General features: G+C 39.2%; 1 protein-coding gene across 8 annotated transcripts in view; it reads right to left on the reverse strand.

Moving 5' to 3' along the window:
• chd9 (chromodomain helicase DNA binding protein 9) overlaps window positions 1-22,419 on the reverse strand; it is an 89,227-nt gene that overhangs the window by 13,213 nt on the left and 53,595 nt on the right. For all 8 annotated transcript variants that reach the window (XM_017304001.2, XM_017304003.2, XM_017304002.2 and 5 more), the window contains 18 exons: window positions 21,721-21,838; window positions 21,281-21,367; window positions 20,881-21,018; window positions 20,482-20,603; window positions 18,943-19,186; window positions 13,258-13,434; window positions 13,025-13,168; window positions 12,420-12,675; window positions 10,685-10,895; window positions 9,369-9,564; window positions 9,077-9,259; window positions 7,279-7,464; window positions 6,674-6,784; window positions 6,366-6,562; window positions 5,483-5,682; window positions 5,221-5,380; window positions 1,461-1,550; window positions 220-323 (listed from right to left, as the gene is read on the reverse strand). In XM_017304001.2, coding sequence (XP_017159490.2) covers window positions 220-323; window positions 1,461-1,550; window positions 5,221-5,380; window positions 5,483-5,682; window positions 6,366-6,562; window positions 6,674-6,784; window positions 7,279-7,464; window positions 9,077-9,259; window positions 9,369-9,564; window positions 10,685-10,895; window positions 12,420-12,675; window positions 13,025-13,168; window positions 13,258-13,434; window positions 18,943-19,186; window positions 20,482-20,603; window positions 20,881-21,018; window positions 21,281-21,367; window positions 21,721-21,838 — 2,924 coding nt within the window. The remainder of the gene's footprint in view (window positions 1-219; window positions 324-1,460; window positions 1,551-5,220; window positions 5,381-5,482; window positions 5,683-6,365; window positions 6,563-6,673; window positions 6,785-7,278; window positions 7,465-9,076; window positions 9,260-9,368; window positions 9,565-10,684; window positions 10,896-12,419; window positions 12,676-13,024; window positions 13,169-13,257; window positions 13,435-18,942; window positions 19,187-20,481; window positions 20,604-20,880; window positions 21,019-21,280; window positions 21,368-21,720; window positions 21,839-22,419) is intronic.

Genomic DNA, 22,419 nt, shown 5'->3' on the forward strand with positions numbered 1-22,419 from the left:
TGGAAACATGTGGATAAGTGATCAGAAAATACACACAAGCTGTCTAATTTCCCACTGGTACCAAAGAAATCCAGTTTTGGATATAAAGCAAATTTATTTGACTTATGTAGACGAGTTAGTGTACTACAACGCTAATTCTTGCAAAATTTTGGTAAATAAGTTAGAGGATTTTTATTTTCACAAATAGTATTTCCTATTGAGTTCTATTCATTTTCTCACCGTGCTTAAAGACACCAAGCAGCAGACATTTATCGGCGACTGCATCCCACCAGAGGGCTGGCAGCTCTGAGTGGTCCGGGTCCGGTACCCAGATCTTTACCTCACTGTGTGATATAAGGAGAGGAAGATGTTGGAAAACTATCCACATAGAGAAACAAACACAAACTAGTGCATTTTAATACATTTTAATATCTTTTAAACTATTGCATACAGAGTAATAATTGGGGGAAACCAATAGACCTAGACTAGCAGATCATCAGTGACTATAAAACTTCACACTGGACCTGAAGCAGACTGGACTCTGTGTCTTGCCACTCTTCCTCCAGACGCAGCTACTTTGATTACCAAACAAAATGCAAAAAATCTTTCCTACAGAAGTCATTGCTTATGCAAGTTTTTCAACTCCACTTTTATCTTCCAAGCAATTTTCCAGTAATATACTTGAACACAACATTCTCTGAACAGTCAGCTGTCACCCTTTATATGGAAACTGTCCCTTTTTGTCTGAGAACAACTGTCAAGTCATATTTAATTGTCCAATTTTCTGACATGAATTGGAATTAACAAAAATAATCGGTTAAAATTTTTATGTAATGAATCTGTGGTGGTTTAACTTTTTATATACAATTTTGTTGAAATGCTTATTTCTATTTAAGTGCTGATTTTTTGTTAAGTTGTTCAGAACTTAAGTCGTTTTTATCATGTTGCCTCAATTTGCTGCTGATAAAAAGACTAACCCATTGCAGAGATTTTTTATTAATCCCACAACACAAAATAAGCCTCAACTCCTACTTTTTACAGTCAACTGTGGTTTCAAAAAGCCCACTTTAATGTTGAACACATCCAAACTAATTCCCCAGCAGGGGGTGCTGTGCATCCACTACAAAGAATATTATGAATGTATTTCTACCTTCAACCAGTTGATATCAGATGCAAATGCACACATGTCCAACCCAGAGAAAAAAAAACTACTTCAACATTAAGGTTGCTTCAAACTAAAGCTGTTGGCTTTAAGCAGCTTTACTGTCATCTTTGTAAATATTTGAAATCTAAACAGTCCATTTGACATAAACTTCAGCTTTGTGTGTAAAGTTAATTAGCAGTGCTGTGATTTAGGACAGTTTCTGCTTCTTTTGTATATAAATTTGTTTTAAAAGTCCCACACAAAGTTCAGTGAGAGATAATTTATTTGAGAGGAGGCATCTGAGCTGGACATCTGAATATGCTGAAGATGAGCTCACCTGGAGTCCCCGCCGTCTAGCACCGTCTGGGCCTGACTTCCTATCACCTCTTGTTTCAGGTAGTAGAGCATTCTGACCCGGAGCAGCACCCTGCAGAGAGAAAACCCGGCTGGTCACAACAAAGCCCCGTCCACCCACAAAACGCTGAGAAAGCAGATCCAGCACACCCATTCGCACACACAGACACCTGCTAAATACAATGCAAATGAGCGAAATGTGTGATAATCGAGCTGTAATCCAAAGCTTGTACTGTACAGTCACAGTCCAGCAATTTTACTGCTGTACTCCCACATTCAAATCAAAAATACATCTTAATTTCTCCCTTATCTGATCAGGTAAAATTTAAGCGTTTAAGCAACACTGAATAAGAAAACAGTGTGATCAATTGACGTGGTGAAACAGTTGAGACAACATCGTAAAACAGCAGCATCTCTCTGCAGCTGTCTTGTGGAGAGGAAGGCTGGGAAGTTAAGGCTGACAAGCCAGAGACAGCGTGACTCACAGGGGAGACATTAGCTCTATAATGCATGATCGCACATCACAGACGTCAGCTTGGAGTGGAGAAGAGCTGAAGTGGTGGGAACTGTGGAGTGCCAATCTACATTATAAAACTGGCATGATATGAGAAGGTTTTTTTCCCAGATGCAGAAAAAATATGACCACTTAAAAATGATTTTAAAGTCCATCTTGATGTTTTTTGGGAAAATGTGATGTTGAGATTTCATAATCTCAACATCGCATTCTAAAAAAAACAAACTTTTTTTTTAGAATGCCAATGAAGTTTAATCCTTCCTATGTGCAAACATTTAAATTTAGTTGGAGCGTATATATGTAAAGAAGATATTAAAAAAAAAGTGACTTGTATGTAAAAAAAACAAACAAATTTCAATACTTTCTGGACAACAGAAAGCAGAAATAGAAATCAGTATTCAAAAGAACCTTTTAAACTTTTATTTCTGATCCTGTTGCATTTATTAGGGTAAATATTAAGGCTCCAACCACACTTCTTTCAAAAAACACTGTAAGCTTTGTTTTGCCACACAGTAAAGCCATGAAGAAAAACTAGACTCCTCCTTGTTAGGTCGAGGTGGCATGGCAGGCTTGAAGTGAACCCTCTGGTAAACCTCTAAGAGAGGTAATCACAGAGCTGAGTTAGTGAGAACAAGTGAAGAGAGGGAAGGCGTAGGCAGTGGTCTGCTTTAGAGAAGAGTACTCCTCCCACTAGTTATTTCTGCAATGCCGACTTCACATACAGCGCAAACATCTGTAGAAATTCAAGACAAAAATTTAGCAAAATATCTCAGTCAGATTAAAATAAAAACAGCTCAAGCTGAACCGTTTCAAATCTTGTCACATTTCTTAATTGGACTTGCTTCTCATGTGTGACCTTGGTCTCAACTTTTTTGCTCCCTCTCTAGGTTTTGTCCCCGTATTCAGCTCCATCTACCCTGCCATTGACTCAGACCAGCTTCCTTGTTTATAATCTAGAAAAGAAAGCCCACAGCATCATGATGCCACCACCATGCTTCACCATGGGAAAGGTGTGTACAGGGTTAAGTGAAGTGTTAATTCGCCTTCGCACGCAGCATTTTACATGTAGCTCAGAAAATCTTTTTATTTTGGTGTTATTGGACTAGAGCCCATTCTTGCACATTTACTATGTGCAAAAATGGGACATGGCAGTGATGATCTTTAAACTGTTTTTATTAACAATAGCCATATCCATAAAAGCCATGTTTGTAGAGGGGCACAACAAATAAGTTTTCCTGTTGACTGATTCTCCCATATAAGCTGTGGATATCTGCAGCTCCACTAGAGTAACTATGGGCGGCTGATTTTCTCATTTAGACTTCGATTACCCACTCTTCAGGTGACAGAGTCAACACCGCGACTATGAAATGTACAGAATGTGGATACCGTTTTATAACCCAAGTCTGCTTTTGACGGTCTTGAACTTTTTTTCACATTTTGTTAGGCGTTTGGGACTTTACCGCCTACCCAGGTAAAGTCCCTCTGGTGATGGAAAACATGAAAACAGCACAGCGAACCTCACCAAAACATTCTGTATCATTTAGTGGAAACTATTCATTACAAACTTCTGAGTCCTTCATAAAGCAGTTGTATTTATACTGAAATAAAAGTACTCCTTTTCCTACCTAGGTGACTTCTAACAGCAATTGAATGTGTAATAATTTATAACGGGGTATCACTGTAAACAAGGATAAGTAAAAATTTTTAAGGCTTTTATTTGTAAAAACAAAAATCATTCCCAAAAATAATTTCCTTTCTACTTCAATCAAGTGCTTGTCTGTCACATAAAATCCCAATAAAATACACTCAAGTTTGCCAATGTCCAAGGTCCAACAGTGTTTCTCGGCAAACATTAGCGTCATCCACTATGGAGAGCTATCTCTGTTAGTTCAGAGCTGAACTGAATGGCTCCCTCCCCCTTTCGGTGTTGACTAGAGCCGCCCAGGACCAGCTGCCTCTTCCTCTGCCTGTCAGTGTAGCCCTTCATCAAGTCTCTCTCAAGCCTTTGTTAGTGGGTGGCGTCTGGGTGACACAGTTCATCCTGAGAGGCTGCAGAGGAACTCTACACAGCTGTAAGCAGCCTTTCCAAAACAAATAAGACAAGCACGTCTGACAAAAGAGGCATGTATGAAATCCTTCATGCTCAGATGTTGTTTTAGCGTCCAACATAAAAAAAAATTGAACAAGTTTTCTGTCTTTTTTTTTGGTAAATTTAGGAATCAGATTTTTTTTAAGTGCTGTAAAAGATCTGCTTTGTGATTCCAGGTATAATCTTGATGTTCATTTATTTTAAATTATCAGAAAGAAATACATTATATATATTTTTTGCCACACAGGAGTCATGTGCTTCTGTAAACCTGCCACCCCTGCTGAGGACACCAGCGAACCCTTCAACCCCAGACCACCAGTCACATTCCAGGTCCTCTGACTGAGAATGCACAAGTCAGCAAACTCTGCAGAGCGTGCGTCCCCAACTGCCTGCCCGGCATGTCACACATCACACAATCACGAGATTCAGCACTACTGGACAAAGACACAATGGAGAACTTTCTATGGAAGCTGCAGAGCTCTGCACCCAAAGCTCACTGGGCAAATGAATCCATCCCGAAGAGAAGCGACACTTTATTTAGCTTTTATATATCAAACAAACGTTTCAATAATAGCCATCTTCTCACCTCTGGCTTAAAATAAAAAAGATCTATGATGGCCATTAGCTGGTCTGAAGTTTAATAAGATTCTAACAGAGCCGCTATTTTTGATGCTATCCACGTTTGTTAATCAATCAGTAAGCTGTCAGCTCCAACAGACGTTGGAGTGCTTCCTAATTACTGTGGCTTGGCAGTGCCCCCGTTAAAATCTGAGCCACATGCAAATTGTATTTTTATTCACTTAGCCTCCATTCTATTAGAAATAAATGGAGACAATCGCAGTTAGGAGAGAATAATCACCACCTGCTAGTTACTATAATGGCTTAAAGGCTTAAACATGAAGAACAAACACTTTCTCACCCAGAAGGGAGAAAAATTACCCAGCAATAGACGGTCAAAATGAGTTATCTGCTACAAAACATCAAAACTCTTTCATCGATGAAGATAAAGGCTTAACCACTCTACGCCTATTACAAAGAATCAAATGTGTCAAAGTACACTTTGTTGGATAAAGTATTAAAATTTCTACAAAGTTGTGTGTAAAATATTTATAAATGCTTGAAGCGCAGCGGAACACCTACTTGTTGCAATGATGTTTCAGATGCTTCTTGTAGCCGTCGTCCTGCAGCATGTGCTCAGGGTTGTGTTTCCGGAGCCACTCAGCTTTGTGGATGTCAAAAGAACTAGTTTGGGTCTTCATCTTTTTGCCTTTTCTGCCCCTAGGTACTGGGGCAGACAGGCCTAGAGGGAGAAAAATGAGAAAACATTTTATGCTCCAGTGAGGGGTAAAAGGTTTAGTTTTAGGATAAGATCAGTTAATAAAATTAAACGGAAAACACTCACCGAGGTGATTCTGCAGCTCCTTGGTGCGGCCGTCTTCACTCGGCGCTATGAGGTCCCACATGAAGCTCTTTATTTTATCATCGCCCCGATAATGGACCAGGCAGTAAGCTAGAAGGGCTCTGCAGATGGACTCCACGTCCCACTCAGTCAGCTGCTTCTTAAAGCGACCGTGGTTGAGGATGTCTTTCCATCGACCCCATCTGGAAAAATAAAAAGCCAGAAAAACATTTTGAAAATGAAAATGTTTCTTAAGTCAAACTGCTCTGGTGGGAAATTCAATTCAAGTAAAAAATGTAATAGAAAATATGTATTGCAATAACTGAATAATAGAAGTGTAACTTGTTATATTTGTTACAGACCGAGTAATACAGGTTGAGTGTTTATTTCTGTTAATTTTACTGAATGTGGCCCACAATCAAAGAAAACCTGTCAGAACTGCTGACTTAAAATAAAAAAATACTACATTCCATTTATAGAGTGATTACTCTGAGCATTTCAATGGAAAATTGAGTGCAAGGTAAAACTGGTAGAAAAGAGAGCACACTCAAAAGGGTAACCTCAGCTTTGAGGATATTCTGTAACAAAGTCCATTCAAGAGTTTGATAAAGTTTGATTCAGGTGAAAACCTGGAGTAGAGCCGCCAAACATCTTTGCCGTCTCACTTATTTTCAGGTGAAAGAAATTATTTTAGAAATCAAGTTTCCAGAGTTTAGAGAGAAAGTGAGCAAGGTTCTTAATATCCAGTGTGAAAGTTCAAATGGTTTTGGGAGTCGTGTTATATCCTGGCCAAAGACATTAGCTCTCTGTGTTTTTGCAGCCATCAGATCAACAGAAATGCCAGTGAATATCAAAGAACCTAATCAAACACTTGTGTTGAACTCACCCGTATACAAGCAAATTCTTCTCCACTCTGAAGCACTCTGTCCGGCCGTAATTGTTGAGGCGATCGTTTCTTCTGAGCTTGGGCTTGGTCTCATCGCTGTCACTTTCACCCTCTGACAGCTCTGCCAACTCGTCTTTGGTGGCACTGAAAGGTCTCGTCTGCTTTCTTACACGAGGAGTGTCGATCACTAAGCTGTTCTGTGGTGGAGAGGACGATATGTTTTCAGGAAATCCACATTCTAGGTTTACTCAACACTGTCCAAGTAAAGGCTTATCTTTATTAAATCTGCATTGTAGTGCGGCCCTTACTCTGCCATTGACCATATCCATATCAATGTCAGCTTTCTTGGCCCACTTGTCCCAGAAATTAGGGTCATCCAGAGAGATGTCTGTGCGGTTTCCAGATGCTACAAAACTGGCCTGAAGGCACAAGCAAAGTTAATTTGAACATACTTTTCAGATTTATTGCTGATTCAGGATCAAAATCTGGCAAATTATACAAGAATTGGAAGAGAGTATGACTAGAAGTGCACCAGTCAATCAGTCAATTTATCAGTGATAGGCAGGTCAACAGAAAAAGGTGATATCTTCAGATTTACGAAATGCATTAAGACCAACCCCAACTATCATCTTTGGTCTTTACAGCATTAACTTTGACTCACTTTTTTGCATAAATGATATTGTAATTTCTCAATTTTCTGTTGAATTGCATACTACTCCCTCTATCATAGAACTTGCATCACATTTTTTCTCTTATGCTTTAATACTTAAAATCAGTATTGGTCAAAAGTGGAATCAGTCTTAAAGAACATTAAAAAATTGTACAAGCCAGTAAAAGTCTGACTGGTGAATCTCTGAAGGTGATATATATTTATTATTTGTACTGAAACATTTTTCTCCCTAGTATTGTTTACCTTGGCAAAAGTGGATCCTCGTCCCTCAGACTCAATTGTGATGGTCTTCGTCCTACGCTGGAGGATCTGGTCAATGTCCTCCTCACAGAATTTAGCCCCTTCGTCTTCCTCATCCATGATGGCTCCATAGGCGCCACGTCGCAACAGATCCTCAATCTCTTTCTTGGACAACTGCTGCTGTGCAGCCTAAAGAAAGAATGCTCAGTTATTGTAAATAAATTCACAAATGCATTTTGTTATTTACAACAAGGCACTGAAAAAAAGTGTCACCAAGAGAATCAAAACACACATCCAAGTGCACACATGTTGGATTGTTTAGAAATCTGCAGCCCCTGATGTAACCCCAGCTGCTGTTTGGTATGCAAATATGCTGAGCCGACCAGATGAAGAAAAACAACTCATCCTCCATATAGTTCATTTAATTCTCAAAGGGACTCAAACTGCAGCTCAACATCCACCTACACTCTACACACACTGCTGACACACTCCCTCATAAACAGATTAAACTAATAGGATCAGTTACACAGTGAGAAAATTTCAGCAGTGACCCTCATGGTTTACTTTTTTTGACTAACTTGACATATTAACTGTTTTCCATATTTTCTGGTCTATTTAAGTATTAAGAAACATTACATTTACATTTATTTTAAAATATTGAAAATTTAAGCTTTTCATTTTATGTTACAACCACAAACCTCAATGTATTTTAATAGGATTGTAGGAGGTAAAACACCACAGTAGCACATAATTGTGAAGTGGGAGGAAAGCTATAGAAGGTTTTTACATATTTTACAAATAAAAAAAATAAATCAGAAAAGCACCGTGTGCAAAGGTATCTGTCCACTTTACTTCGATGTCCCAAAATAAATTCCAGTGAAACATATTGCCTTCACACGTAACCTTCAGTTTTAAGTAGGTAGAAGTTATAAAACAGTATCCCAAACCTTGGACATCTCACAAAGTTCTGTTCAAGCCATTTTCCAGAAATAGATTGAGAATGGCACATCTGCAAACCTACCAAAACATTGCAACTAAAATGACATTGATGGCATGAATCAGAGCGGCAGCCAAGAGGTCTGTGGTAACCGTGGAGACACAGCAGGGATCCACAGCTCAAGTGGGAAAATCTGTTGACAGGACAACTAGTAATCATGGATTCAACAAATGTGGCCTTTATGAAAGAGTTCCTTGAAGAGAACCCAGTGTTGGCACGAAGTCTGGTAGAGTTTGCTTGAAAGATTGTCACATTCAGGTAGGAGACGTGGCAAACTGGAACAGGTGATTTAGTCAGATGGGAACAAAATTCTAACTTGGCCTACATGCAAAATCACATGTGGAGAACGAAAACTAACACTACACATCACCCTGAACACACCATCTTAAAAGTGAAACAATACGGTGCGGATACTTTTCTTTCAACAGAGCCAGTGTTGGTCAGTGTGGAGCTAAATACAGGAAAATGAAGTAGGGAAACATTGTTAGAGGTAGCAAAAAAATTAAGACTTGGGTAAAGGTTCACCTTCCAGCAGGACAATAACCATAAACATACACCTCGAACTTCAGTAGAACTGTTTAAATAAACGCAAATCCATGTGGCAAATGGCCCAGTCAAAGTAAAGCTCCTATTCCAGTTGCAAATCTGTGGCAAGAACTGAAAATTGAAAAATAATTATCCTTCACAATTTCACAAAGTTGGTTTTTATAACAGTAAAAGGTCATGAAAGCTTTTGCAAGGCACTGTATAGTAAGCAGCTGCATGGTTTAAACATTTTATAATCGAGATAACTCATCGTCTCACCCCTCCTCCTGTGCCTCCTCCAAGACTGTTGTCACGGCCACTCATGCTCTGCAGCACTGCTTTGTCCAGTCCCAGCTTCAGGCTGGCACGGTCGAACATTTCTCGCTCGTACGAGTTCCTGGTGATAAGACGGTACACCTTCACCGCCTTGTTCTGACCGATTCGATGACAGCGAGCCTGAGCCTAGAGGCAAAACAAATGGGTAAACATGTACTCAAGGCAACAACAAAAAAAAGCTAAACTGTACTTTTAACTTGTTCTTAGTATAATATTCATAGGTAGATATTTTTACCTGCAGGTCGTTTTGAGGGTTCCAGTCAGAGTCAAAGATGATGCAGGTGTCTGCTGCGGTCAGGTTGATGCCCAGGCCGCCAGCTCTCGTACACAGAAGGAAAACAAAGCGGTCCGAGTCGGGCTTACTGAAGCGGTCTATGGCAGCCTGTCGCAGGTTCCCACGAACGCGTCCATCGATTCGCTCATACAAGTACCTACAGGCAAAGCGAACACAATTAAACCATGATATAAACTTTATTAATGCTTTCCCTACGACCTTCATCAACAGACTTTGAATGTACCCAAACTCTGGTTTTATTTTAAACTGTTTTTAACTGGAGAAGCAATCTCAAACCGTGCTTCTTCAAAGAGCGGTTGCGCTCTTTCACAGCGCGGCCATCCTCACCCCCTCCCACGTCCGAACCCTCTTCCCTCCCTGGAGAAATCCACTTCCACTCTGGTGAAACCTCACAGACTCTCCAGTTTGTCTGATGTGGTGGAACCCCGAGGGCATCTGTAACCTGCTACTGAACCCTGTCCGAGGTCGGAGATGCTCGGCTCCTCACATGCTTACAACCGTTTCAGGTTTGCTCCACATTCTGGCGTAAAGCCAGAGCAACGAGAGAGAGAAAGGAAGGCGAGGAGACATAAAACCAATCAGAAGATGCTGAGGAAAAACATTTTTTTTTTTAAATCTGTAAGCAAGAAAGTGGAAAACCAGAAGAGAAGAGGCATACACCCAGACTCTCGGCTATAAATTGTAAATTCTTAAACGGTTTTATATTTTACAGCCATGAACCCATTTCAGGTTTTAAGGAGACTTCAGAGCTATACCAAAGACATCACATAACAGAAACATCACCCACCCACACAGTTTAAGGCAAACAAGATAACAGCTTATGATGCTTTGATTTAAAAGCTTATACTGAAACTCTACAAATCAGTGTTCAGATAATTGTCAGTCATTATCAACAGCTCCTGTTGATGCATTATGGAGTAAAACACTTCTAATACTGAGGCCTGTTTTCAGAATGTAAACAATTTTTAAAAAAGGGTGATTTTATACAAATCGTTATTGGAAATCTTCATGAAAGCGAGAATAATGAATTTTAAAATGTTTGTACTATAATTCTAGTTCAGGTGTTCAGTGTTTATCCATCCCTCTGCATTTATATTCTTGCCTCCTGTGACTCGTAGACAACAATCCAACGCTAACGCCATCTCTTCTTCTCTACAAGAAGCCATTTAAGTTGCTCCATAAATTTAACATATTTTTCCTCCTAAAATGTAGTGAACAGTGTGAAGAGCAGCCCTGTTACATTCAACAGACGTTACCTTTTCTGAATGAGGTAGTCTTCCAAGATATCCAGACAGCGCACCATTTGGGAGAAGATGAGCACCTTATGGCCTCCTGCTTTCATCTTGGGCAGCAGTTTGTCAATGAGGACCAACTTTCCAGCAGACTGCACCATCGCCTGCAGGTGAAAGTCAGCGGCAGTGGGATTGTGTACTTCCCTGAAATCCTCCAGGATCTTCTCTTCCGCCCCTAAAGTGGCAAAGACACAAATCTGTCAGCAATGCTGTATTTAACATGCTTAAGTTTCATTTCTTCTAATGATTCAACTCAGTTTATCCCTGAAATCCAGATAAGACACAGGATGTGCCGTACCTGGCACATTTTTGGGGGGCAAAAAAAAATGTGTGGGCTTGAGCAAAAACACAAGACATACTTGAACCTTGGCATATTTTGTCACTTGGGATTTCATGAAATAGACCAACACAAAGTGGTATATAATTGTAAAATGGAAAAAGATAATTGTAAAGGGCTTAAGACAAGATTTGTTGTGAATTAGCACTACACAAATAGCCTGAATTGAATAAAAACACATTCAAACAGTTATTATTTTTACAAATAAAAATGAGAAAAGTTGAGGAGCATTGAGAAAAGTTCAGTATTGAGCCCCCAGTATTGAATCCATCTCAGTGTCAGCAACTGCCTTCAGAAGCCACCTAATTAGTAAACTAAGTCCATCTGTTTTCAATTTAATCTTAGTATACATACAGCTGCTCTGTGAAGGCCTCAGAGGTTTGTTAGAGAACATTAGTGAACAAATAGCATGATGAGCAGAAACACAGCATATAGGTCAGAGCAAACATGGAGAAGTTCAAAGCAGAGTTAGACTATAAAACCATAACCAAAGCTTTAAACATCTCAGAGCGTTGTTTAATTTATCACCCAAAAATGGAAAGAGTGTGACCGATGGCAGAGCAAGGCATGATTATCTGCGTAAACTAGCCAGGGAATAAAAGGAGAGCATTAATCTGAGAAGCAGCAATGAGGCCAATTGTGACTCTGCAGAGATCTACAGTTCAGGATGGAGAATCTGTCAGAAGAGTGGTAAGAAGTTACCTATTAATAGAAAGTCACATGCAATCAACCACAAGTCATGTGTAAAAACTGTAAAAATGTAAAAGAAGATGCTCTGGTCAAATGAGACAAAAACGACTTTTTGGGCTGAAATGGGAGGCTGTTCTTTAGCAACAGCCTCCATCCATCCATCCACCAGATGGATGGAGGAAAATAATCCTGGAAGAAAACTAGACAAAGGCTGGAAAAGGACTTGAAACAGAGAATCCAGAGCTATGAAGGAAAGGTGTAGATCAAAACATATTGATGTGCTAGAATGGCCCAGTCAAAATCCAGCATTAAGCCTATTAAGTCTTGTAGGCAAAAAACATGACAAAGATTCAGACACTCTCCCGCTCAGCTGATCAAGTTTGGGTAATTTTGAAAACAATGGGGACAAAATGTAGTAGTCAGACATTCAAAGTTCTACAATGTGTTGACTTATAAATGCATGAATGTTTTTATGAAAGAAAATCTATGCATCGTTTTCATTCAACTTCACAGTCATACTTTGTGTCGGTCTTCAATGAAATATATTAATATTTGTTACCATAATGTGAGAAAATGTTGAAAAGTTCTGGGCATTTTAACACTTTTGAAACAAACTGTAGATATTAGACGCCCTGAAATGTTGACAATCTTAGCAACTCAGTAATGACTTACCTTTGATGAGGTAGGGGTGGTTGCAACACTTTCTCAATTCCATCATGGTGTTGACCAGGTTGGGCATATTTGACTGGCCGGCTCCTTTAGCCAGGAAGGAGAAATTCTTTTCCAGGATGGCGCGATAGTATTTTTTCTGGATGTTGGTGAGCTCCACCTCAATGATGGTTTCCTCTTTGGGAGCCAACTTCTTCTCCACGTCTTCTTTCAAACGACGCAGCATCATGGGCTTCAGGATGCCCTGAAGCTTTTGCACCTGTGGGCCAAATGGGTCACACAGTGAAGCAGCTGCATGTGCACTAACAGGTGCAAGTTTAAAAATGCAGCATCATATGCACCGTTTTATTTTTTTTCCCGTTTATTCATATCTTTTACAAAAGATTATGTAGTGAAACTATGTCACTTCTAAGTATTAGGGTAAACATTTTCTGTGGCTTTTAGATCTGGTATCGCATGCTGAGTTCTTGCTGTTACAAATAATTCTAGGGGACTCCATGCTGAGAGACTGTGGGAGGAAAAACTACCTGCACTAAGCTGACAACTGATATATTTTTGGGAACACGGAGAAAAATATGATTTATGCTGTTCTATATCTGTGAGCTCACCTGCTCCTCTGTCTTGAGGTCACCAAACTCCTGCATGAAGTTGTTCTCAGAGGGGAAGCGTGCCGGCTCCAGGAAGTGGAGGAGACTAAAAAGCTCCTCCACTGTGTTTTGCAGAGGCGTACCCGTCAGTAGGACCTTGTGCTCCTTAAAGAGGAGGAAAAAAGCACCACAAATTAAAATTGTATTCAGCTTAAGCTGCAGAGCACTATTTTATTCTTGAATCATTTCCGCACCAGGTTCATGAGTTTGAAGCCCTCAAGCAGCTTGCAGTTCTTGTTCTTAAGACGATGGGCCTCGTCGATGATCACGCAGCGCCACTCAATGGCATTGAGCTCGGGACAGCCGCCCAGGATCATCTCAAACGTGGTGATCACAGCTTGGAACTTGTAGGCACCCCGAATCACGCGACCCTGAAACAAATGGATGGAACTTGTAATGCTTCAATCAGACCGACATCAGAACTGGCCATTTTTCTCTAAATTTGTTGTGAATTGGCATTGCGTAAATAAACTGAAGTGAACTGAAGCCATTTATTTTCTCCTTTTCTTTTGTGAGGAAATCATCTCTAGCAGAAGAAGTACATTGGCACCTGCATGTAGAGTCTTACTGCTGTTTATTTGTTGTCTGTCTGGGGAGGCTTTGCATTGCCACGCCTCTCCATTTGTATCCATTGCCTTGACAACAGCCCTCCAGAGATCCTCTGTTATCCTTTAGCTTTCCCCTCCCCTCCTCCAACAGCCAGCCAGCCGGCAGACGACTGGAGGAGCCACTCGTTCAGATATGCTTGAACAGCAATGACAGTGAGCTCCCCTTGGAGAGTGCTATGACATCACAGGCTGCCTTGGAGACAGCCGGGTGGCGGCTACGTTCTCTTCTCCTCTCCCTTACCTTAATTCCTGTTACGGTTCGTCTGAACACTAAGAGCTCCTAACTGCCTGATGCAAAATATCACATGCCCTGTCAACCACAGACAGCCTCTGTCCAAGGCTCACTAACTACCTCATAGTCTACTTATTGCAGCACAAGCACCCCTCTCTGGTTCTTGTTAAATGCCATCTTGCTAATGCAAAGCTCATTAAAATGATCTCACCACCAGCAGAGGAAAGGGTTTGCTTTCATGAAAAGAAAAAAATCTATTTTGCAATTTGACAGACTGAAGTGAAATCTACCCAGTATAGCACCCCCAGGGCTTAAAGTAAAAAAAAAAAATCCTGAGCCTGAAACTTATAGCGATGATAGAAATTAACTATACCGTTGCTACAGCCACAGTTTAATAAAAAGTGTCTTTGCATAGTGCAAACAATTGCTTCTAATACAATTAACAAGCTAAACACTCAAACTTAAATAAGACTTCAGTACATTTCAACTCAAAACAAGATGTAAAATGTCTGTGCCCTAAAGGTTTGCCTTACAGGCAAAAATTCCTCAACATTAAATAATAGTCCTTTCAGTCAATGTTTTATCAAGTAATTTAGAACATGCAACATATCCAACTAAATCAGTGTTTCTCAACCTTTTTTGGGCCAGCGCCCCCCTAGCCTTTAACCAGGTCCCTCACTGCCCCCCAACAAAGAATTTGTAGGCTACTTTGCACTATTTTACTTTGCATTATTTTATTATTAATATTACTATCACTATTGTAGATGTTTTGATTTTTATGCTCGTTTCTGTATGTATCATCAAAATATTTTCCCAGAGAACCAAAAAGCCATAGGAATAGAAATTATTTTCACAGGCGTCTACGAAAAATTTAATGAACATTCAACTTAAAATTTGTAGGCCTAACAGCAGCCAATCAGAGTGGAAAAATATTCTTATTCTTTGCCATTTTCTAGTTGTTAAATATTCCACAAAATGACCAGACAAAAGATGTACAACATGCCAGTTTAAACTTTGAACTATTTTAAAAACGACTGAGCTCTGCAACATTAAAACATGGATAGAACTGTAACTACATTAATCATAACTCTTCTTCTCTTCAGTGTTTCTGTGAGTTTCTGGTGGTGCAGCTCTGTGCTGCCTTCAGGAGAATGGGACATCAGAGTATCATCCATAAAACTTCACCCTCATGGCATTTATTGTGCAAACCAGAGCTTTCAGTGGAAAAACAAAAGTTCCAGATCCTTTTAATGCCATACAAATATGAGGCAGAAACATGGATTATATCTTTATATAGACCTGTCTATTGATTTATAGATTAATAGTTTTACTGGACAGAAATTACAAATCTGTTTCTTAATCAAATCCTAATGAGTCAAATTGAAAGTGTCATTGAGTCATCAGCCTCATGACATTAACACTGACATGAAAAATAATATTGAAGAAAAATATATCAAATCTAATTAAAAACATAAATAAATGATAAGTTATTTACTGATATGGTCTGTAAGATATATTTATTCTCAGTACTAGATGTGGTCTCAACAAACCCATGACATTTCAACAATATTATTTTACATTTTATCTGGAAATAGTGTCTGTTTATTCTTGCCATACAGTCTCTGTATTAATTATTGCTCGAAAGGTCTTGCCATACCAGTTTATTCCTCTGTTCAAGAATAAACTAAGAAACCTTAGTTTCTTAGTTTATTCTTGCATTTTGTTCTTCATTCATTCCCTTTAGTTTCCTTTGATTAGTATTATCCTCTCTTGGTTTATTGCTATGTCCACTTTAGTTTCTTTCCTGCTGCTAGATTTATTTGATCATTTATTGATGCTCACCATCAGTAATCTTCACTCATCACCTGCTGCGCCTCCTAATCATCATTTGTTTCACATCATGTGTTGATTTTTCACTGTTCAGTGTTAACTATACCGTTGCGATTCTGTTTTTATGCCATAATTTACATCTAGTTCGTTGCTCCGTTTTACGTGCCGCTTCTCCTGTTTCAGAGTTTTGTGCGATGTGCGCGTGGTTTATTTTTATTTATTTATTTTTTAACCCCGTAAGGTGCAGGGCGCATCGATGGTGAAAAGGCAGACTGACATTTAAAACAACGGAAACAATTTCGGTATTTTGATTATTGAAATTTAAAAGTGCTGTGTTGTTCTATCACACCCGTTTCATACCGGACCACTACAGCACCATGTTAACGCTATAAAATGAACGCTCTGTATCGTGGTATTACCCATGGAGGGATTTCTTTATTTAAATGGGTTCATTTTTCAGAGAGATACAAAGTGAGGGTATCGTGATTTTAGTAATTACATGTTTATAAGAGCGATTTTCTGTTGTCCTTCCATGGAAGTGGGCAGCATCCAGACTGACAATAAAACACTTTAATATAATTTGCTGCTTTGACATGATCACAGAACTGCCAAAACATATGTACAAAAATCCTCAATAAAACATAAAATGTTAGAAAATCAGACACCAGACAAAGTGAATCTCAGCAACGTCATCAGCCAGTGTAACGCTGAACTGATGCGGTGTAGCTACTAGCAGGAGTGGAGCTGCGCCAAGAAGCTACAAACACTGAATAGAAGGAGAGCTGCCATAGATACAGTTGCAGCCAGTCATGATTTAATGTTACGAAATACAGTTTTAGCAATTTGCTCAAAGTCTAAACTGGTATTGTTGTGATTGTAAGGTGTAAAGTTTACCTTCGACCAAACGCCCCCCAAAGGAATCCCAGCGCCCCCCTTTTGTAAATATTTCCGCCAACTTTCCATCTTGTCCCCTTTCCTCTAGCCATTCCCAGCACCACTTGTTTTTAATTCCTTTCTCAAGTAAACGTGTTTCTTTACCGGGTGAGACAAACTCCATCTTCTTTCATATCGCATTTGATTTAACCTCCGAACCGAACGCATGCGCTTCTTTTCTACAAACCTTTTTTACAGTCATTGGTCAAGAACACGGGAGCTAGAATTCTGATTGGCAGACATCTTTGTCTATTATCTGCAGTTTGGTTGAGGCGGATTGTTTGGTCAAAAGCCGGAAATCCGGCCCCCGGCCGGAGCTCTTTAAGCCCTGCACCCCTTTAATTCAGGGGTGTCCAAGATGTGGCCTGAGGGCCTTTTGTGGCCCTCTGAAGGATAATGGCTGGTCCAAATAGAGCAATTCTGAACTCCAAGCATAGGTGGTTGATGCAGATAGACATGTTTTCCACATTTTCTACATTTACATAACATTTCTTAAAAATATATTGGGTACAAATAACAGATTTATTAATGAGGTTTTTGCATTCATCTTAATTTTGGAGTAAAGCAGAACGACAAACATTTATCCACTTTTTCCTAAAAGCAAATCTGATTTGCTTTAAGGAAAAGCAAATTTGATTTAAACGTTTTAAATCAAAACATTTAAAAACGATGGGTCTTTTTAGAAATTTGTACATTAATTTTCTACAAAAATCTGACCATTTTGTTCATTTCAATAAGATTGAAATTGCTTACGAATGAGCAGCTAAAATTAAAAAGTCAATCAAGTTTGGGTTTAAAATTATGTAAAAAAAAAAAAAAAAAATTTTAAAAAGCTAATTTTTAGAGGCCTCAAGCGCTTTCAATTCAGTGTTTGCGCACATAAACCCGCCTTCCTGGGGCGTGAACTTTGACCTATATTAGTCTCTTTTCTCCAGGAGCATGCTAGATTGTCATTCATAAATCTGAACTAGATTTTTTTTTCTAATTCTGAAATTTATATGGCTTTAAAGCATACCATGTTGTTATTCTACGTCTGCTTCTGATTGGTTGATTAGTCCCACATGATGACTCCTCCCTCAGAAACAATGAACTTTGGAATCCAAGACAAAGATTTGTATAACCAGGTCAGAAAATTGTAACCTTTTAATAATCACTTGTATTATATGTGTTTTTTTGTTGTTGTTGTTGCATCATGAAAAATCTTTGTGTTAGAGCAATCTTTGACAGACTGACTGCCTCCCAATGAAACGAAGGTCAGTTCTTGCAACCAAGTAATAGATGATAAAACTCTTTCCTTGTCCTTGTGAGATACTGATAAAATATTGATGCATTTTATATTATAATCAGTTTATGCAAAAGCATTTTTCACATTAATTCCAGTAATAAAATTTCCCCCATAACAGTAGCGTCTACTCTAGATTATGATTGTTCTTTATCATTCATAATAATTATTTGCATTTCTTTGTTTCATTAATAATTAAATAGAAATGATCACAAATAGAACACCTGATTTTGTTAGCAGTTACTTGTGTTATAGGCCTTTCACAAGTTTTAGATGAGTAATTATTTGATCGCTTTCAAATAATGTTTAAGCTTGAGAAGTATACAAACATCTTATTAGATCTGTAACAAATATCCTTGAGATTGTTGTGATGTATTTATCAACAAAAAATATAATATAACTAATGAATAGAGTAAAGCCACAGAAATACTAGCCTTTTTACCCTGCAAAACCGTTTCACTAATGTATGAAATCAAGTTTTTAAAATAAAAAGGACACTGATATAACCAAGGTCTTGCATTAGTGACAGAGAATGTGAAGTGTTTCTAGCTTTGTGCTAAATATGGTAATCACGTCCTGCCAAGCGTTTTCAATGTGACTCGTTGTAGGCAGACCTGATATTCTGATTCATATAATTACATGGCTCACAGAATTTTGCGTTGCTGACAGTGCTGCTGTTTTCTAAAGAACACTTTGATTAATTTAATCGAAGTGAATCACTGCTTTCCACTTTAAAGTTCAGCAGAACAGTGCTGCTTTTTGTTCACCTGTCTTTAAAAGATAGATTAGATGTACCTCAATCTTGAAAAAAAGGCTCCTGAATCTTTTAAGATATCTGGTGTTAGATAAGCGACATAAGCTGGATGACATGTAGTGTTTCTCATGGAGGTTTTTTGGGAGAAGCTGCGACTTCAGACAAACAATACACCGAATAGGGCACAAACTAATTTAGACTAAAATCTACATTTTAGACATGATATTGACCAGCCTTTACCTGTGCATCTCTGAAATACATCTCATACTGCTGCAGCATCTGCCTGCTTATCATGCTGCCGTGGTAAACGATGACGTTAAGGTGAGTCCAGGTATGAAACTCTCGCTCCCAGTTTGCAATAGTAGAGAGGGGGGCGATGATGAGAAAGGGCCCTTTGATGCCGATACGATGGATCTCTTCCAGGAATGTGATTGACTGGATGGTCTTTCCCAGGCCCATCTCGTCAGCCAAGATGCAGTTGCGCCTGATGGATGTTGGGGAGGAAAAAAATGGTTAGTGGGGTAAACCTTGCAATGTGGCTGCTTTAATGATGTGCGTAGGTTGGGCTGCAGGAGAGATTCCCACATCGCTATATCACAGAGAAAGTGTTGTGCATTCATCATGAGACTGTGTACAAAGGGAAAAAAAACTATTCCCAAGACACAAAAGAATAAACTACGAACAATGAGGGAGAAAACAACATCATCAGCAGTAATCACAGTATATAAAAAACCCCAAAAAAGAATCATTCGAAATCCAGCATAATCTCTACTCCTGCAATCCATTTATTCAGCTGTCCAGTGGGTGGGGGTATAATGTCTTGATGCTAATTGCAACGTGCAGATATTCCCACTGGCCTCTTAAGCAGCCCTCGAGTTTTGATGAATCTCTCTGCGTAGGCATACGCTAACTCCTGCACGCTCACACATAACTAAACCAATTCCCAGGGTTAATGCAAGCGCCGACACTTCACTCCAGATGCATAGCATTGCTTTTGTGATTGCGGATGAAGAAAAGCAAACGGTTGTACATTTGTGTGCACCTCAATGGCAAATCTGACTCTCTTCCTGACCCCAAACAGTCTAAATAGGAATCCTGTTTAAGAGGGCCGTGAGGCATAAGCGGGAAAGCTCATTCATTATTCATGACCTGTAATCTCAAAACACCCAGATCTTTCTAGAAAAGTACAATCGCAAGCAGAATATATCCTTTTAGTTAGGCATCTTTAATACATAGGAACTGTAAAATGTTATTTTATTTAAACACTTGTATAGAGTGTAGTGTAGTGTCATAGTTACACAAAGCAATAGTTAACTATTTCAGGGTTTCTGCAGGTTTCACCAAATCAAATTTAAGACCTTTAAATGAATTGATTTAAGTCTTACATCTCCACAGGAAAGTATGAGCTTCGTCCATAAATGTACACTTCCCCATCCATGATAGACGCCAAACAGCTAGCAAGGATATGTTAGCAGTAAATTGCTGGTAGCCTCAACCACCTTAAGTTACAGAACACAATGAAGATGTCGGCATGCAACTCAAACTTTTGCCTGACAGAAAAATCCCGTGAGAGAAAAAAAATACGTAAAATATACAAGATTTAATAGTCCTGCTGAAATAAAAGTCAAGATCTGTGATTAAAGTATTTATGCCCAACTTACTTCCTTTTTAAATGAATTTCAGACATGCTAAGACCTTAATTTTAGATGCGCAAAAAAATACTTTGTAAGTCAATCCATGGGGATGACACCTGGGTCGTCAACACGGATTAAAACTGACCTGTTGTACCAGTTGAAAAGAAGCCAGTTGACCCCCTCCAGCTGGTAATCCCTGAGAGTGTTGCCATTCCTGTACTCCCTCGACTGCTCCCTCTTCTTCCAAAGGTTGGCTGGAGGCCGCTCCTAAGAGACAAAACGAATAACATTACATATAGATTTTGGATCAAAACACAGGGTTTTCTAAAACCATTTCAAACCGATAAAATATTTTCAAAATCACTCAAAACTTGTTTATCTTCTGGATTTTGTCAGGGTTTTTGTTTAGGGTTTTTTCGAGCAGGAAGAATAAGAATAAAAAAAACTTTTTACATGTTTAAAACATGATAATATCAAAACAGCTGTTTCTAAACAGGTCAGAGAAGAAATCAGCAGGATGCTGGGAAGCATTGCTTCGTCGTACCACTCTGCGCGAGTCTGGCTTGACTGCCTGCAGCCGCTCAAACTCTTCAATCTTGCTCTGATCGACGTCGTCCTTCAGCTCCCACGTGCTGTCTTCATAAGGCAGAGAACACCACTTCACCAGGTAGTACACCACTTCCTGCAGCAGACAGAGGACAATGAGCACTGGAAATGACTAGAGCGAGGCTAAGCTTTGCTTTTGTTGGATTTTCAAAGGCTGTGAGGCAGCCCATTAGGGTGGCCTTGGGCACTTCTATGATTCATAGATATCATTACAGGCTAGAAGATATCAAAAGGAAGAAAACCAACAAAAGTAAGAAGGGATAAAACATTTTCAGCAACAAAAGCTAGGAGCAAACGCGCTACTCTGATAAGTGCTTAACTGAGAAGATTTACTCTACCTCTCCCGTGTCTTTGTCCTCGCAGTATGACACTTCGAGCACTCTGTCGACTTCCACATAGTCTGGGTTGAAAGGTTCCTCGTCCATCTGAGAGGAACAGAAGATACAAAAACAGAAAGAGCAGATGCTAAGTAGAAGAACAAATCAAATTCCCACGCGCCATCTGGAAACAGAGAAACAACTCTCCTGTATCGGCTCAGTAAGTAAATAAATTCAAATCAATGCACACAGATGTGCCATCCCACACATATCAAACAGAAAGCTTTTTAATATCCACACACACCCCTCCAACACATGCATGCTGAAAACAAGTGTCATAAATGACGTAAAGATATAAAAAGAACAATCCTCTTATTAGAAATATTAGAATGAGGAAACATAAAGCGGTGCACAAATAGATGGAAGAGGCTGTTTGCACACATATACACACGCAGCCTTACATCTGTGAAGAAGAGCGCCCTCTGTGCTTGTTTCATCTTGAAGCGTTTGATCTTCTGCTGAATCCTCTTGTCCTTTTCTAGATGCTGCTCAGTGGCCCATTCACAGTGGAGGTAGGAGCTGACAAACACACAGGGAGACAACCATGAAAATCTGCTGTTACACTGCTCACATCACTGGAGGGCGATCAGATTTTCTCACTGGCCTTATGTTTCCACTCATCTCAGTCATTTTTAAATGACAAAAATAAACAGTGCCATTAACATGTTCATCATTTTTATTATTTGGCTGAAGGGAACAGAATCTCACTCATGACAGCTCAGTGATTTCAGAGGTTGCTTCAGGCTTTTGGAAAAAAAAATCAACACACATTTGAACTATGAAAGCTGTCCTAAAGATACAAGCAGTGAGACAAGTTTCCTTAGATTTTACCTTTTTCTCTACTTCACTTTTCTCCAGGTTTCTTTATTATGTCAAAACAACTCCATTTCCATAGCTGGTGTCCAAAATGTGTCAAAATATGAAGAATAAATGACGGCTGGTTGTTTTTAGAACGTCTGTTAATATTAAAACTACCAGATGTAAAAAAAAAAAAAAAAGTCTAGAAAATGATGCCTACAAAATTAACCTCAACCATAATTTATTATATCTAAACAACAGGATGTTGACATTTTTGGTCTCACCGAGTGTAAAAAATGTTT

The sequence above is a fragment of the Poecilia reticulata genome, chromosome 3, assembly GCF_904066995.2.
Source record: "Poecilia reticulata chromosome 3, P_reticulata-male-v2, whole genome shotgun sequence".
Taxonomy (NCBI): Eukaryota; Metazoa; Chordata; class Actinopteri; order Cyprinodontiformes; family Poeciliidae; genus Poecilia; species Poecilia reticulata.